Source organism: Prosopis cineraria, unplaced genomic scaffold (assembly GCF_029017545.1).
Source record: "Prosopis cineraria cultivar Desert tree isolate PC_DT_omini unplaced genomic scaffold, ASM2901754v1 PC3, whole genome shotgun sequence".
NCBI lineage: Eukaryota > Viridiplantae > Streptophyta > Magnoliopsida > Fabales > Fabaceae > Prosopis > Prosopis cineraria.
Genome location: NW_026555334.1, coordinates 7,703,978 through 7,722,969, shown reverse-complemented (window position 1 = coordinate 7,722,969; position 18,992 = coordinate 7,703,978). Strand labels below are relative to the sequence as shown.

Genomic DNA, 18,992 nt, shown 5'->3' with positions numbered 1-18,992 from the left:
TTATTGATCTTGTACATGTTTACAAGACGTGTGCGTCATAGTTGAGCTAATGAACATTTTTTTTTCTTTTTTCTTACAGTCAGGGGCAATGTTGTCATTTAGCTATGAAATTTAATTTCAAATCAATGCCCCTGCCTTTCAATGATATATCAGTATTTTTTGGGTCTTTTTTTTAGTATGTATTATCAGAGGATCTTGAGTGAAATTTTCCCTATTTATAGTATACATTCATACATTTACAACATGTTTTCCACCAAGATATTTTGATATATAAAAAATTAATCTTTTGGGACCCAAGTGTCCTTTCCCTCACTTTTTTTTCTCTTATAAAAATATCTAGAATCAAGACTTTGGGGCAGTGTTTAATGGCAATTATAATACCAACACTTTTATGGTATTGTTATATTTTTAATTATATAATAAATTTACCCTTTTCCCTAATTAGCGCCACTTAAGCATTGCATACAAAACTCATTCGTGAGATCCAACCTTAGTATCCAACAAGTAATCCAAATTTAATTATTACTGAACCAAAATAATAAGAGCTTTCCTCAGAGAGAGAGAGAGAGAGAGAGAGAGATATCTATATATATATATATATATATTTGTCTATAAAGTTTGAAATTATAACTTTACATAAAAAAAGTTATATACATATATAGACTGCATGATGGCCTGACCAACCTAGTCTTGCTCAAGCCATTCAAGCCACTGAGGATGGCCACTGAGGTCTATATCCATATATTTGTTGTGAATACTGGTTATTTTATAGTTTTTTTTTTCTATTCTCATTTTATGAAACTCAGCCTGGCCTAACACCCCAAAATCCACCTCATTGTGTGTGTGCCTGAATTTTGAAAGGGAAAAAAGACTTTCATTTATTTTCTATAATCTACACCAATTTTTAATACATGTAATACAACACTAAGTGATGGTCAGTTGTGGACTAGAGTACCAGTTATCCATTTCTTGCAACAATCACAACATGATTCAAAAGGAAGAAAAACAAACAACAGTGAAAATCAAATGCTATAACGTTCTTGCTGAGTACTGGTTTGAGCCATCTTCTATAGGTACGAAAGGATTGTGTAGATGCTTCACAGTACTACAATTGAGAAGATCATCTGGGACCAGACAGTTCATCTGGGGGGATATGTGAACCTGAGTCCACAATCGGCCAGTTAGGATTGGGGAGAAGAGTTTGATGATCTCTCCTGTACATCTCATCTAACTGCCACTGATCCCACTTTTCAGCCAAACCATCACCTTCAAGCATCCTCACCACCTCAGACATCTTTGGCCGTTCCATAGCCGAGCTTTGCGTGCAGAGCAAGGCCACTTGGATTAGTTGCTCCACCTCCTGTTCCTTATATTCACCCTCCAAATCATCATCCACTAGTGTTTCCAATCTCTTGTCTTTCAAAAGCCCTTTCACCTGAATCCAAAGCAGCTTCAGGTTGCCAAATCATGGAAAGAGGAACAGGTATGTGTTCAGAATCTCTTTACTTAAGGTATCATCAATTGGTTCTTCAGCTTCAGCTCCATTAACATTTAAACTAGCAATCTAACTCAACCAAGATATAAGTTTTTACAAGACAATTATTGGTAAAGAACAGTGCTTTCTTCAATTATTAGGAAAATCTTTGGAAATATTGAGAATGGCATTGTCATGCTGATTGCTGAATAACTTTTTGGTCATAAGAACCACTGAAGGAGACTAAATGACACTACAGTTAGTAAAAGATGTTTGGCGACAAAAAATTACCTCGTATAAATGCGTGTAATGAGAAAACAAGAAAACATACCCAATCAAGTAACATGACATCATCATCACAGGCGAGTCGTGCAAGATTGAAAGCCCTCTGACCGGTTATTAGTTCAAGAAGCATCACACCATAACCAAAAACATCAGTCTTCTCCGAAGACTTTCCAGTGGAGAGGTATTCTGGTGCAATGTGCCCAATTGTGCCACGCACAGCAGTTGTAACATGAGTGTCTTTGCAATCCATTAGTTTTGCCAAGCCAAAGTCCCCAACAACTGCTTCATGTTCTTCATCCAATAATATATTTGCAGCTTTAACATCACGGTGAATGATCTTTGGATCACAATGGTCATGCAAATAAGCAAGCCCCCTAGCAGCTCCCAGTGAAATCCTCTTCCGAACAGGCCATTCAAGTGGAGGCTTTGATTCCGGGCGGTCTAAGACATTAGAAGATAATAGAGTGTAAACCCAATACGCACAAACACATCCTCAATAGGAAACTACAAGTTCAAATATGAACAGTAATATATATATATATTTTTTTTTTCGGAGATGCCATATTTGTATCTTAGTGCCAAATAACTTCTAAGAATTGCATAATTCATATTTCATTAAAATAAATCAAGACAAACAATGAATAAGTTTGACACTAAAATTAAAAATAACATTATTTGAACAGGAAATACAAGGCTTCCTTTTATGGGAAACACATACGGGGTTCAATTATGAGTACAAGCAATGCTAATTAAATTAATCTTCCTAGGAAAGTTAATCAATCAACCAAACTAGAAGAATAGGGGTACCTCGTAAACATGATGCCACACTGCCATTAGCCATGAAAGGATACACAAGCAACCGTTCAGTTGGTGTCATGCAAAAACCACGCAGCCGGAGCAAATTACGATGGACAGCCAAGCTGATCATTTCTACTTCTGTTTGAAATTGCAGCTCTCCACCCTGAGTGCGTTCCTCTTTAAGTCTTTTCACCGCAACTAGAGACCCATCAGTTAAACGTCCTTTGTAAACCTTACCAAATCCACCTCTACCAAGAATGTTTTTGTTACTAAAGTTGTCTGTCGCCACTTGTAGCTCACGCAGTGGAAACTTTTTAAGCTGACCAAGGTGAACTTCAGGGTCCTCCTCAGCTGCCCAAAAAAGTGTAAAATGTTGATACATCAATTATGTCTGTCATACGATTCATCAATCATTATGTATACCATCTTTTGCGTTATTCAACTAACCAGCAACATCAAAGAAATAATCTTGTGGTCCCTTCTTCCGGCAATAAGCAAGTGCAATGGCAGGGGCTGCAAACATTAGAGCAGCAGCAGCAGCAACTCCTCCCGCAATAGCTCCAGTAGCACTATTGCCTAAAACAGTTTACAAGTTGACCAGGAAATCATCATTCTATTCAAAAAAATTAATCATGACTACATTATCATTGGAAAACAATCCAACAGGCTTACAAACGCAGCCTTAGTATAATATGGATATGCAAACACATAGTTCAGTGATGTGAAGTCCAGTTAAGCATTCTTGTATAAAAATATTCAGAGAAAGTTATGTTTAGTTATAATTTAAGGTAGTTATAACGTAAACCTGTACTGTCTACATTTGAAGCTCAATTGTGCATGAGAGGGTCTGTTCCCTAACTAAAGCTTTAAGGTGGAATAATTTTTTCAACAATTTAAATTATTATTGAAATGGTATAAACAAACCTGAAGAAGATGGTGGCGGAGTTGGCAAAATTGGTCCAGGTGTAATGTTTATTGGGTTCAAATGAGGATTTTTGTCAAAACTGTCAAGTGGACCGAAGTGATTAGCAAAACTTTGATATGTTCCTCCTCAATAATCACCAAAAATAAACAAAATCACTAGCACCAACCTGAGGGAGGTAAACACTTGAAATGAACCATTGGTTGGGATGTCTCCTTGTAGACTGTTGCTTGAAAGATCACTAGATTCCGTAATGACCATGAGCTTAGACTTCATTACAGATATATAACTTATATTGCAAAAGATCATTGAAACTTAGAAGAAACACTCACAGGACTTGCAGTGAATAAACAGTAGTCAAGGTCATGGGAATGGCTCCAGTCAAGCCATTATTGTTGAGACGCCTGTTTCAGATAGCAAAGAGGATTAGTTTGCAAATAATGGCAAGCTAAAGTAGAGAAATATGAAAAAAAAAATGGACAAACAATAATCATTTAATAAACAAATAGAATGCATCACTCCAATGCGGATAACATAAACTTTTTTTGAAAAACTGTTAATGAAAATACTCTTTTTAACAAAAACCCACTGTTGAATTTAAAGTTGTTATCATAAATATCTCGCAAAATTTGACATTAATCAAAGCTGTGTTATGCCCCATTAACTTGTCTTTTTTGTTTATCTAATACCAACTCATGGAATTAAGGGATGGAATGAAAGTAGGTAGAAGATGATTAATCCATTCATTGGATGCTTCCACTTCATCATTCCCAGAGAGAGAGACCAGAAAGATTCATTAGTCTCTTAATATCCACACAAGGTATCCAGAGCATTGCCAGCTTGTTTGCCATTGAGGATAACAATAGACCTTGGAATCCAAGCAATAATTTATCTTAAAATTAATACACAATATACATTGCAAATAAGAAATTAATAATAATTTGATTTCAAGCTCACTGTTATTCAGTTTTCCCGAGAATACATTAGACAGCAAAACAATAACCCCCACCCTACCCATTTTAAAATTCACTTTGATATGACAAATTTGCAAGGAAAAAGACCAGGAAGACAACAGGTGCTTTATTCAACTATAACATATTGCTCACCCTCAACCAGGCATGCCTAAAGCCTTAACTATTTGAATGATGACAGTTTGATGCTAAAGAGAACACTCAAAACGCAGTGCTGTATGAGTGCCTAACAGATAACAAAGACACTTTAATCAAGAAAGAAAATTGAAACAGATTTAAATATAATATGCAGATTTAAGAGTATGTCATACAGGAAACGTAGTTTTTGAAGCCTGCCCAGTGATTCAGGGATGCTACCAGATATGTGATTCGCATACAGATCCAAGCTCTCCAAATTTGTCAAATTTCCAAATTCTGGTGGGATTTTTCCAGTTATATTGTTACTAGAAAGCTCCCTGGCACAGAGAAGAACAAAAATTCAGATTCAAGAAAAATGAAAAAAATTCAACACATAGCAAGACGGAGACAGATATGAGCCCAAAATTGGCATGGAGCAGTTGATATCTTATGGTTGAGAAGGTGAAAATTGAAGCAGGCACATAATCATTGATGAGTCGCGTATGATATACAATACATAAACACTGCTTCAGCGATTTATATAATCATCCCTAAAGGCCAGCAGATGTCAAGAAGAAGCTTGGGAGACAGCAAAAGTTGTTAACGTGCAAGTGCTCCACAAGATAATTCAGTCTCTTAAACAACAAGAGGAGGAGAAAGATGCCTTAGAATAATATCAACATCATGAATTAGAAAGTTGATCTGATTATAGTAACAACAAGTGATTGATCACAAGATTTGGGAATAATAGGCAGCATAGTTCATGATAATAACTAAAGCAGATAAGTTTTTTTGTTCTAGATTTTCATAGGACCATTCAAAGGCTGAGATAATCTTTAAATGGTTCAAGACCTTAAGGTTTGAAATCACTCACATTTTTTGTATCTATTTCATCTACAGACATAAGGTTTAAAATTGAACTGATGAAGATCAACAGTCATAAGGTGCGCTCTAAGATCAATAATATTCAATTTAGATGTTATGTCCTTTTCTGTACAAAGTGGGGTGTGGTATATTATACAATAATATGGCCTAACTGTTAAGTCTCAATTTTATATGCATTTTTCATAACATTGCATAAGGACTTGTTCATTTTTTTTTCCTTCCTTTCTATCATCGTTCCCGGTTAAATTTGCCCATATGAAAAAAATTATAGATTTGATATGCTTTTATGATGACAAACCTCAGTTGGACTGAATTTATTTATTTGTAGATGAGTTAAACAAGCAAAAAGAGCCCCAAGTTCTGATGCTTGGAGGCCTCATAATCAGTAGCCCAGAGGAGATTAGAATCTACTACCAGCAAAGTATACTCCTTGTATGTCACCGAAAAAGAAAGTCCTGATATCATAGGCATGATGTAAATAAGAAATTAGTCTAGGGCATGGACAAAAAAGGAAATTTGGAAACAGTTGCAATTTCTACAATAGGAAACCACAGGAGGAGAACAAGGGATAGACAGCCAGACAAGTACCAAAGAACAGTCAGAAGGAATGAAGAGTTCCAATACATAGTAGAGCAGTGTAGAATGTTATTCAGATATTAAAACATCACACGAATAAGGACTTTTTTCCCCAAAATAATATATCCTATTCATAGCTTGTTGATCAAATAGAATGAAAAAGGTGGACAGATAGGTGGACGAAGCAGAGCACCTGAACTTTGCTAGATGGGGGCACAAGGCAGAGGGAAAAGATAGAAAATATTTTGCCAGTATGGATAATATTTAAGATAAAGTCTGAGAATTTAAGACTTTGAGCGATTAATTGCACTCAAGTTTGGAGCTCAGAGGCATCATACTAAGAAACGAGTGAAACGGAAGCCTATTCTTTAAAGCCAGCCACTATACTGTTGGTAAAATCATCAAGTAAAAAATCACCAAAGAACATAAGAGATGCTGGCTCAAGAAATAATGTCAAATCATAATATGCCCAGAAAAATATGGAAATGTTTGCAACAAAATCATATTCGATAAACAACTTACAAGTACTGCAAATTTGGGAGTTGACCAAGCTGTGCAACTAGTGAACCTGAAAGTCCGGCATTTCCAAGATCACTGGCCAAAGATAAATCGAATTTTTAGCATATGCAGAATAGGTCATAAATGATAGGTAAAAATCCCATAAATAACTCACATGCGGATCACGCTATTTTCACTATTGCATGTAACATGAAACCATGTGCAAGGATTGACAAGGGCAGCATCCCAGTTTTGAAGAACATTGTTAGGATCAGCTACGTTGGTCCTAAATGCATTCAGGGCATCACCTGTCTTAGAAAAAAGCAATATTCAGATGCAGAAATCCTTAAAATTAAACCATGCATTGAGTTATCCAAGCAACATCTCATCAGCTCACAATACAAAAAGCCAATCATAGAAAAGTATTCAACGAAATTTAATTAAACAAGGTGTCAAGTTTATGCTGCACTAGAAAGCGGGAAATACAAAAGAAGAAGAAGAAGACGCAAGAGAGATGCTTTCTTAATTCATCCTTACTTACAGTTCCAAAACACGGCCAAACAGTAAGAAATTTATGTAAACAGAAAGAAAAATATGATTTATGCCTAAAGATCAAAAACATTTTGACAGCCCATTCCAAGATGAACAGATCTCCCCAAACTCAGACCCGTCAATTCTCCATGAAGTATAAGAACACAATTACACAACAGTTTCTCTGAACTCTGAGCATAGAATAAATTTTGCCTCTTAATAGACAATCAACCCAAGCCAGAACCAAGATATATAACATAAGAACGAATTTTATGAAAACCCTTCAGCTCTCTCTGTTCATACTCGAACAAAGGCATTACATTCAGAGAAGCTTAATTTGGAATATTAAAATAGCCGCTCCATCAGGAAATCCTATTAACTCTAGCTGTGTATGCCAATCAACTCAAATAACAAGTAATACAGCTAACAGAGCATGAAGAGCAGCAAAACAGTGAATTTTCTCATCTCAATGTATTAAAAGCATCCGTAATATGAAACATTAAAGAAACCAAAGAGCGAGGACAAAAAGTTACTACCCACCTTCGGCATTACCATGAACATTTAGCGCCAAACCGAACACTAAAATTGAACAAAGGAGTAAAACACCCATGAAAGATGGAATAATTCTCCTCATGTGTCTCATCCTCCTCAACTACAACCCAATGAACTTCATAACGAAGCATAAACTCACACGCACGTTGATCTCATTGACCAAAAGCATTCTTGAGGATTTTCCACAAACACCTGGGTAGCTTCCAACTTTCTCCTCCCTCAGTTTTTACTCTGGAATCTGGAGCTGTAATCTCATATGGGTGTCGATGAATTTAGCTGAAAATGCTGGCAAACGTAGACGAGATAGGCGAAAAGCTTCAAATTTTGCAAAGGCATTGTAAAGTGGACCATGTAAGGAAGTGTACAGTGCATGCTACATCGTCTGACTGAGAAACTTGTTTTTCTCCCTTCCTTTTTACTTTTTTTGTTGTTTTTTTTTTTCAAAAGATCATTCAAGTTAATTTCGTTTTATATGATTTATGAATTATAAACTGTGATGAGAAAATGAAATTTAGAGGGAACTGAATGTGTGTGTGACTTTCGAGCTTTTATATATAAACTAGAAATAAAAGCTCAATAAAATTAAGCTAAGAATAGATAAAAATAGGATTTTCTGAAAAATAATTAAAAAATAAAATAATATCTTCATAATTTAAAAGAAATTTTTTTTATTGACTCTCAAATCTCCTCATTTGTATTGCTATCAAATTGATTACCTTAAATGTAAATTTGAAATCTAAAATTTTAAATTTTGTAGAAAAGTCAAAATAAAAATTACCTTATTTTGCTTGGTTCTATCATTAAGTGAGAAAACTCTAGTTAGTGCTTATAAAAGAAATAGCAAAAGAGAAAGAAGGGGACGAAAATTGAGGAGATGAAATGGAGAGAGGAAGTCTGGGAGGATTTTTTAGAAAGGAGATGAAAGGGAGGAAACTAACCATATTGGCGAAGCCCTGAAAAGTGAGTTTTAATTTCAACTTTATTTTCATGTTCATCTGATTATGGGTGCTTGATCAATGTAATCTCTTGTAAAAAAGAAGAGCTATCTTGGGTTTAGAATTTTTGCTTCTAGGTTCACCACTATTTTGGTCCTCACTAATCATTATAATGATTGCCATATATTGATAACTGATTGCTCTTGTTTGGGTTACATGTCCTCGATTGGGATTTGCTTTGTATATTTGATGGCAACATTATGCCTCTATAATATTTTTTTCATTTGATTACCACGTGCATGGATCCATTCTAAATGATTCTTCCTTGGTCTTATCTTCATTGATTTGTCCATTTTTTTTGTTTTTGGTTTGTCCAAAAAGGTTTGCTTGATCTTTGGATTATGAGCACAAAACCTCTAGTTTATTTTATTTGTCAAAATTGCGAGAATGATTTCATTACATGGCTAATTGAGTGTGTTGTCAGTTTATTTTTATTCATTCTCATTTGTTTTACCAATAAATCATTCACTAATCACTTCTCTTAAAAAGAAATAGAGGTGTTGATAGAAAACAAATTATTCTAACCTTTTTATCCTTTTTCTTCAAAAAAAAAAGGAAGGTCCACAAATGATACTAAATCATTGTAAATATTTAATTTATCAATAATATGAGTGATATTAAATCACCGCAATTATCAAGTGTCAAGAAGTTTCTCTTTGTACATTATTTTAAAAATAACATTTTTTTAACATATTTTAGGTTATGCCGTGAGTGATACAAAATCATCTTAAATTCTTAAAAATAACAAAATCTTTAGCATATTTTGGATTAGGCCATGAGTGATATTAAATTATCGTGAATTTTTAAGAATATCAAAAGAGATACCATGAATGACGCTAAGTCATTATAGTTATCGAATTTTGCATTAAAATTTCATACTTAAATTATTCACTTTGAAAATCCCTTTAGAGTTTGCCATGAGTAATAATAAGTACACTTAGAGTGTCAACTAGTGAACTATGAGTGATACTAAATCACCACAAGTTTTAATATTGGTTAAATTTTTGTACAATGACAATAATAAAGGTTAACCCAAAAATAATATTCTTTTCAAAAAAATTAAAGAATAAAAAAATCTAATTAATTATACTTTCAAACTATATGAACTTTGATCTCTATTATAGAGTACGTAGGTCCTAGATTTTAATCCTAGGTCAAATCCTCCTTTGTAAATAAATAACTTATTTTCATTTTTTTAATCTTTTTTTTTTGTATGTGGTTAAGGGATAATTAAGATATTATTAAAAGGTCAATTGATTTTTCACATTCAATATAACCGTTCTTATGAACGGGTGTTATGGAATTTCTAACATTTTTTTCAGACACAATTAATTTCTGAACTCTTTTCACATATCATTATTTCTCATTATATAATTTTTTAAGGTTTTTAAACCTTAGGAATGATTCCTATTTTTTTCACATTTATCAACTTGCCGCGACAGTGATTGAGGGAGGGAGGGAGGGAGGGAGTTCCGCGTGGCAACAAGGGTTAAAGACGCATGCTTACAGGTCTGTGAATGTCCCCACCATAGCCTCCATCCGAAGGAGCTCCGGTCGCATCGGAAACGCTCGCTTTCACTCTTCTCAAGTGTCCTTTTTAATTTTTTTTTCTCCATATTTTTTATGATTTTCGTTCACTTGATCACTTCACTCTTTCTAAAAAAAATCTCTTCTATTTTTTTATTTTTAGTGAGATAATACAATAATAAGTAGTATTAAATATTTATTACACGAATACAAAAATAGTCACTTTTAAAATTTAGAATAGATTAGCATTTAAGCCCAAAATAAATTTTATTAATTAAAATTAACAAGGTTAAAAAATGCTTTTTAGTAAGCTTTATTTTTAATGAAATAAAATCAACATGGTCCTCCAAGAAATTTTAATCATTTTTAATTGGCTTAATTATACATTATTTCACATCACCTCCTTAACTTTTAAAACTTTAAAATAAACCCTTATTAACTTTTATATTTATGTAGATAATTCTATATAATTAATTTTATATATTAATTGTCTATACATAACTTAAAATTTAGAAAATTATTTGCATATAAATCAAAGTTTCAAGGCTTAAATGTACACAAAAATAAAATTTAAGAAGTAATAATTAATGGTTAGGGATTATTTGAATAAATCTAAAAGTCTAAGGAGATCTATTATTAAGTTTTAAAGGTTAAGAGAGTTATTTGCATATGATTCAAAGTTTATGAGAATTTGGTGTAATTTAACCTTTTTAATCAATCATATTTAAACTCTTAAAATCAAAGTATATTTTATATTGAAGCATTTCCCACATGTGAGAATAATTTATCCTTCTTTCTACCATGAGAATATTTTACCCTATTATCTATATACTTTTGTATATAATTAGATTTATTTTCGGTGCGATACACGGGATATTTTAATATTTAAAATGCAAAAATAAAATAGAATTAGAAAAATAAAAAAATAATTTATTTGAGTCTACTTAGATTTAGAATTATTTATTTATTTAAATTAAATCTAAACACCATCTTATTTTATTTTAAATTTTATTTTACATATACATATTAAATATATAAATAATAACTTATTTTATTTTAAATGTATTGTGTTTGGGATGAACATACTAGTCTTTCATACTTGTGCTTCTCTTTTGATCAACATGAGAGAAATTTTGAAATTAAATTAAAAATAATTTTGTTCCACCCGATATAATTAATTTTTTTTGCCAGTCCCAATATAATTAATTGGAGGATATAATTTATTCATCAATAAATATTATTAGATCTATCACTTGTTATCCTTACAAATTAAGAGCTAAGTAACAACTTGTTTATTATATATCACTCTCATGCATAAAGAAAAATATAAATTTTTTTTTTAATTTCTCACCTCTTTCAAATTAAAATAAAATTAACTTAATCTCTTTTAGAATATGTTGGCTTATTCATCACGTAAGAAAAATAAAAAATATACACATAGACGCACATACAAAATACAAGTAACAAGATATAGGTCTCATATCCATCATCATCATCAAAAAAAAAAAAAACAACAACAATGAATGACGGGCACATATTGTAGATATTTTTCTATGGATCTCATATTTATCATCATTTTTTAATTATAAATCTAATATTTATTTTTTATAATGGGCCTCACATGTCTTTTTCTGTACGTAAATATTCTAAAAAAGATAAACAAAATATCATTTTACTGATCATCCAATTGCAGATGAACAGTAAAATAATACGCTTTATAGTGTGATAAGATTTTAAAATAATGAAACAATCCTCACATTCATTATACATTTCCTTCATTTTAAATATGACCAAAATTTTTATATGGTTTGTTATTATTTTTTATAAGAAAAACAATAATTTTCAAAAAATATTTATGACATCTTTTTCTTAATTACTCTTCATTAAATGATAGTATCATTAAATTATGTAAAAATAAAATATTAATTACAAGTACATCTTAATCCAAACTTTTCAATTTTATACATAATTATTAAGATTAATTAATTTTATAAACTGTGTAAATTGATTAAAATTTCTTATATATAAAAGAGAACGGGAATAAGTTGATTGATTTAAATAATAAAATATTTTATTTTATAATTTATTATTTAAATTTTATTATGAGTCTCATATCTATAAGTATTTTTTACTACAGGTCTCATGCCTTTTTTTTTGGCAATTTTTGTTATGAGTCCCATGTGAACTCTTAATATACAAAGATTAAATTAAAAAGTAAAAAGAAAAGAAAAAATTATGGTATTGTTCATCCAACTAAAGATGAACATATATAAAATGCAAACAACAATTGATAAATTTCGCACATTACCCAAAAAAAATAGATCTCATATATATTATTATTTTTATTATGAGTCTCATGTTAGCAAGTATTTTTTATTATGGATTTCACACCTATGTTTTCTTCATTTTTGTTATGGATCTCATATAAACTCTTAGATTAAATTAAAAAAAATATTTACCAAAAAAATTTAACAAGAATAAATCATGTTACTATTTATTCAACTATAAATTAACAATACCATGATATGCATTTTACTATATATATAAAACATAGATATAAAAATTCTAAGAACATGCACTCAAGGGTGGCGTTAGAAAATTTGATTAGAAGAGGTCGCTATAACATAGTATATATGATAATTAAAAAAATTATATATATATATATATATATATATATAAAATATAAATATTTCAACGTATATATTTATATTCAAGTTACAAATATACAACAATAATAAATATATACATTTATTTTTGAGAAAATAAAAATAAAATAGCTTTGAATTATGTAAATGATATTTTAATTCCTCAAAATGTCATAATTTTTTTAAAGTTTTTTAAGACTTTTCTATCATTCAGGAATTAATATAAATAATTAAATTATTCTTAATTTAAATATCAATTACAATTCACAATATTTGTTTTAAGATTTATAACTTTTCTTTTTAAAATCATAAGGATTCAATAGCATTTGCAAATTCTCATTTAAAATCATGATATTTTTCAAGTGTTGCAAATATCAATTGTCATTCACAAATTTTATTTTAAAATTTATAATTTTTCTTCTTAAAATTACAAGAATTTAACAGCAATTCATAAGTTCACATTTAAAATTTCAATATTTCTCAATTATTGTAAATATCAATTGCTATTCATAAATTTTATTCTAATATTCATAATTTTTGTTCTTAAAATCCCAAGATTGTAACAACAATTTATAAATTCACATTTGAAATCCTGAATTAAGGATAATTTAATTATTTATATTAATTCCTTGATAACAGAAAGGTCCCTGAGAACTTTAGGGAAATTATGAAATTTCAAAGGATCAAAATATCATTTAGATAATTCAAATGGATTTTATTATCATTTTTTTTATTTTTTAAGTTTTGCTCATCAATTTTTTATAACATAAGAATAATTAATTATCATATCTATGATAAAAATTTTAGTAATTCCTTTCTCAATAGAAACTATCATTAAATTGGAAAAGATTTCATCTTTTCCATGACCATTGAAAGATTTAAATTTATCATTAGAATTTAAAATTTTATTCAATCTAAAAAACTCTATTACTTATTTACAGAATTTACTATTTAATTTTTTTAATTAATAATTATAGTAAACAAATGTATCAAAACAGTAATGAAGCTTAGTTGTCCAAATATTTTATGTTAATGAGATATAAGTATATCATAATAAAAACTATTCAAATAATAAATTTCAATAGATTGATTATTATATAAAAAATAATTTTTTTAGAAGAACATATCTTAATCATAACCTCTTAACTTTTGGATAAGTGATTTTATGATAAATATCAAGCACATAACATTCAATATATTTTAAAATTTTTGTTGCAATATTTAAAAGTTTGTTAGTAATAATTCTCATAATTTCTTTCATCAAATACAAAATGAAACTGAAATCAAATAACATCAATACTTTAAGAGCAAGTGCAGTATTACCTTATTGAAAATAATTAGATTTTATAACAATTATATCTTGAAACAATTGAACTAAACATGTATAAAAGATCACTTATAGAATTGAAATGAAAATTTCATCAAGTGTCTTAAGACTTTTGTAATATGTTAACTTAAAAAGATTAAAAATATATAATATCTATATTTTATTAATAAAAAAAATTAAAAAGTTAGGGGGAGTTGTGACCTATTGGTCTCACTATCTCAATCCCTATATGCACTATTCAAAAATTATTAACATTGTATCCTTTTCATTAAAAAAAAATTCATATCTTATCTTTCATATCCCAAAAAAAAGGGACTCACATTAGTTTAATATGATTAGAAAATAATATGAATATGAAATACAATTTGAATAATAGCAAACAATACTAAAATATGGTGTAGACTGCAAAGTGAAGACTGAGAATAAGACATGAAAAAACTACTGCATGTTTGATGACAAGATAATATAGGATAAGGAGGGCTTTTTAATTGTCTAATTTGTTATTTTTAACCTTAATAAATATATTATGAATGTTAATGCATATACTCAATTTTTTTATTAGAAATTGACCAGAAAATCTTTTTTTTATATAAAGTAATTAACACTATAGCCAACAATTCAGATTAAGCTTGAATAAGTACAAAAAAATTTAAATCCATACTTAATAAAATTATAATTTTTTAATGAAATTATATTTTTAATGTTCAAAGCCAACCCATTTTAGAATTGGATTTAGACTTGGCCTGAATACTTAAATATAAAAAATTCCATTCTAAAAAAATATTAAATATCAATGTTTTTAAGTTTTAACTCATTTTATATCAAGATATCATATATTTGTACACATTATTATAGATATTTTAAAAAATTATCAATATTTATACTGTCATACTTTTATTATTTTTAATTCATAAAATATCTCAAATAATATTTAAAATATATTTTAACAATGATTTTTAATTTTAAGATTCATATATTTTTTTTGAAAAATATAAGTCCTCTATATCGTTTTAGTATTCCAAAAATATATTTTTTATTTTTTATAAAAAAATAATTAATTTTAAAGTAGGAAGGTAAATTAAAATTAATTTAAAAAATAAAAAAATGGATAATTCAGATATTGGACCAAATAAGTCAAAAACCCAATAAAGTTTGAGTCAGATTTGGCTATTTGAGTTTTTATATAAATTCAGATTTATTTAAACTGACTCAAATAAAATTAACCCGTATTGAGTATGATTAAATATACGTGGTTTGTCAAATTATCGGCTTTAATTAATATTACTCAACTTTTTTTAAAATAATTTATACTTATGAGAATAAAATTTTTTTAGAATAGATAACTTATGTAAACAAATGGAGGGGGTGTTTTTTTTTCCTTTGACAATCGAAATTTAAAATCATATATAAGGGTTGAATCCAAGCCCCTTAACCTTTATGGGTGAGACGAGAACTTTCTGCCAAATTATATATTGACCATTTATTCCACCATGCATGTAAGAACCGAAGAAGCAACACATGATAAATATTACCTCTCATAATAAATTTTTTAAAATTGTAAAATACTTATTGATTATATTAAATTATATTGTTAAGGGCTTATAACAATATTTTTGTTATTTTTTAAATACAAAATTTGTGTTAAATTGAAAAGACGGCCATCTCACACTTTCTTGCCTTCCAATTTCTATATACTGATAAGATGATATTTAACAACAAAAAAGCACAATTTTTTTTAAATTTATCCTATAAATTTAATTTTTTTAAATAATAGTTTATGAAATATTACCTCTAACATTATATTTAACATATGAAATTAAAAATATATCAAATTAATTAAGTTTAATTATAACTTGATTATTGTCCAACTATTGACTCTTAAATTATTATCTCATCTAGTTTAATAATCAGTTGGATTTTTAATCATTGGACATATGGAGGTATGGAGCCAGTATTGAAAAAACTCAAGACATCAACATAAAATTTACCCCCTTTTTTTAGTAAAATCTTTTTTTCCGCAAAAATTAGGGCTAAATTTTTTTCACATGGCATGGGCCAATCGATTTTTGATCCAAAAAAAAAAAAAAAACAGGTATTGCTTTTCTAATGTGGGGTTTCACTTTTTCTTCCGTGTTTTATCCACCACCCACTTTAGACTAATGGGCAATGGCCATCTTTTTGTTTTAAAAAAAATTAATATAGCTTTTTAATTGCATTTATTTTCTGACCAAGGAGGGATAAAAAGGAAGACATGACCTAACGCAGCAGGGATTTTTCTTTTCTAAAAGCACTTTTTTTTTTAATAAGGCAATGCTTTAAAACTTGAACCAGATTTTGTTTGTCTTTTTTTTATAAAGTTTGAGGATTTCTTTATAATAAATAAATGTACTTGTTGGAAGGTTAAAATTATTAAGGTAATTAGTTGATTATTAGAATTAATTATCTAAGGTTGTTAGTAATAATAAACCCTATATAAAGGGTATCTTATTGTATTAGATATTGGGAGTTTATTCTCTCATTGTCTTATCCCATTGGTTTTGGATTCATTGTTTCATCATCCCATGGTTTGGGATTAGTTTACAGTCCTTCAAGTAAAGAATTTCTTTGTAATATTTATGTCATGTTCATCAATGAAAGATGTTAAATTTGCTTCTTAATTCAAGTGCTAACAGCACTTAAAAGAATATTTTTAATGTTATTTGAGTTTGACTACTATTTACTAGTAGCCTGTCTAAATTCAAATATGTTAGGTTTTAATTATTTAAAATATTAATTTGCAAATGAATGTGAGAATTATTGTTAGAGAACATGATATTTTTTAAATTCTTCGTATCATTCAAAACCTTCAAAACCATTGATAGAGTGGCAAAGCAAGTTTTCATCGAGGATTACAACAACATAAAAAGCTTTCCATTTTCTCTTATAAAAAATGAGTTGTTAGAACTTAAAAAAAAATAATAATAATCAAAGAGAGGAATCCACTTGTCGACAAGTCATCATCATCTTAGTCAATGATGAATTTATATTCCAAATCACATTTTGCAAGTCTTCTTTAATAGAATCTTGAGTTTTCACTATGATCTATTTCAAAAGTATTATTTTCTAGATTAAGCACTGTCGAAGAAGATTTTTACAGTACAAAGTTTCAAGATAAACTAGTACATGAGATAATTGAGAGACGTAATATAGACATCAACATTTAAAATATTTCAACCGAAATATTAATGTTCCTTTGGTAATTGAATTCAAGAACATTAAAATTCCAAAAAAGAATAATGTCTTTTATTTGGTATTTGAAATATATGCAACATAATTATATTTGTTAATTCAATTTCATGTTTTTAACATATTTTCAGGAAATTTGTCACAAATTTCTTTCAAGGAAATAGTGTATAATTATATGTTGTAGAATTTAAATGTGAGAGTAATAGACTATGTAAATTGCTTATTTAAGTATCAATATTCTTATTACTACATAATATATTAACTGCACATTCTTGTAATGAAACAGTGACGTTCTCATTTATGAGGTAATATTCAAAATATACAGTCGGTATGAAAATACCAAAAAAAAAAAAGTAGAAATAGGATAAGTTGTTAAGATCATAATTCTTGTTGGTTAAAAAAAAAAAGTCAGTTTTTAAGTTGAAAATTCCCAACTAATGATGACAACATTTTCCCCCTCCTTACATTGAGCTAATCCGAAATGACTTTTCGTTTCCACTTCCACAAGAGAGAGTCATTCTTGAAACCTAAATAACTGAGCAGGTTACATAAATCAACTGAAAGGTTTCTGATCATCTTCCTCTGCTTTGTCGTCACTTGGCTTATTAGATTCCGTGTGTTACATGGATTTGATATAAAACAATTTAAAAAATATAGATAACATTTACAAAATTCAATCTAAATAATAATAATATTGTTATCAGAAAAAATGAAGATTTGTTTAAGTATGTTTTCAATTTTAAGATTAAAAAAATCAATGAATGTCATTTATTTAAAAATTGAACACGTTCTCTCAAAAAATAATAAATTTTCTAGTCATGACCCACGTGATGTGAAAGAAATATTTCAAATAATATTGGGGAAAAATTTTGACCAAAAAATGATAAGAATATTTTCTAATCGATTATGGGAATATATTTAATAAAATTATATTAATAAATTTAAATATACGTTTATACCCATATTTTTTTAGAAAATTTGAACAAAAAATCACACACAACTATGAATTAGCAGTCAAGAGAGTTGCATAGTAATTGCAAACACAGAGATATAATGTAAAAATTAAAAATTTGAACAAACTTTACTTTCAATTAAAATTTAACAATCAAAATAATTTCACAATAATTGAAAAGAATGAAATTAGAAATGCAAGAGTCCATAATTATTAATTGCTTGGTTAGAATAAGAGCGTTTCAATAAACACGTTGGGAAGTATATATTCTATTTAATGATTTAAATTTTCATTTAAATTGGGACAAAATTAGAAGTTTATTCTATTTTCATAAAATTCAAAAAAAAAGTTAATGACTTAAATTGGGAAAAAAGATAGGAAAAATGATAGAAAAATTCATTTAAATTATGTAAATGACAGATTAGTTCCACGAAATAGCATAATTTCCCTGGAGTCTCATGGAATTTTTTTTGTCATTAGAAAATTTAAAAAAATGATCAAATTGCCCTCAAATAAAATAAAAATCTCAAGCCTCAATGCAAAGCCATTCTTGTGCGTTCTTACCTTTGCTTTGTCTCCTTGTTCTCTTCCTCTTCTCTTTTTCTTGCTCTTCTTCTAGTCTATCTCTTTCTCCTTCTCTGCCTCCTTCTTCTCCTTCTCCTTCTCTTTGTCCTCCTTCTTTTCCTTCTCCTTCTCGTCTGTCTTATTTCTC

General features: G+C 28.9%; 1 protein-coding gene across 1 annotated transcript; it reads right to left on the bottom strand.

The window, feature by feature from the left end:
• Positions 1-852: 852 nt before the first annotated feature.
• On the bottom strand, positions 853-7,969 carry LOC129306335 (BRASSINOSTEROID INSENSITIVE 1-associated receptor kinase 1-like). Its single transcript, XM_054946872.1, has 11 exons — positions 7,598-7,969; positions 6,702-6,834; positions 6,551-6,622; positions 4,762-4,905; positions 3,812-3,883; positions 3,649-3,720; positions 3,482-3,561; positions 3,005-3,133; positions 2,567-2,908; positions 1,806-2,200; positions 853-1,435 (listed from the first exon to the last, which is right to left on the bottom strand). Exons 1-11 carry the CDS (start codon positions 7,698-7,700, stop codon positions 1,121-1,123), a joined length of 1,857 nt encoding a protein of 618 aa, XP_054802847.1. The 5' UTR covers positions 7,701-7,969; the 3' UTR covers positions 853-1,120.
• Positions 7,970-18,992: the final 11,023 nt, after the last annotated feature.

Excerpts from the sequence above, each read along its gene's own strand:
- LOC129306335 (XM_054946872.1), bottom strand. The coding sequence starts at position 7,700 with ATGAGACACATGAGGAGAATTATTCCATCTTTCATGGGTGTTTTACTC. Across the intron at positions 2,909-3,004 it reads TTATTTCTTTGATGTTGCTG|CTGAGGAGGACCCTGAAGTT; the intron begins GTTAGTTGAATA and ends TTTTTTGGGCAG. Across the intron at positions 1,436-1,805 it reads ATGTCATGTTACTTGATTGG|GTGAAAGGGCTTTTGAAAGA; the intron begins GTATGTTTTCTT and ends CTTTGGATTCAG.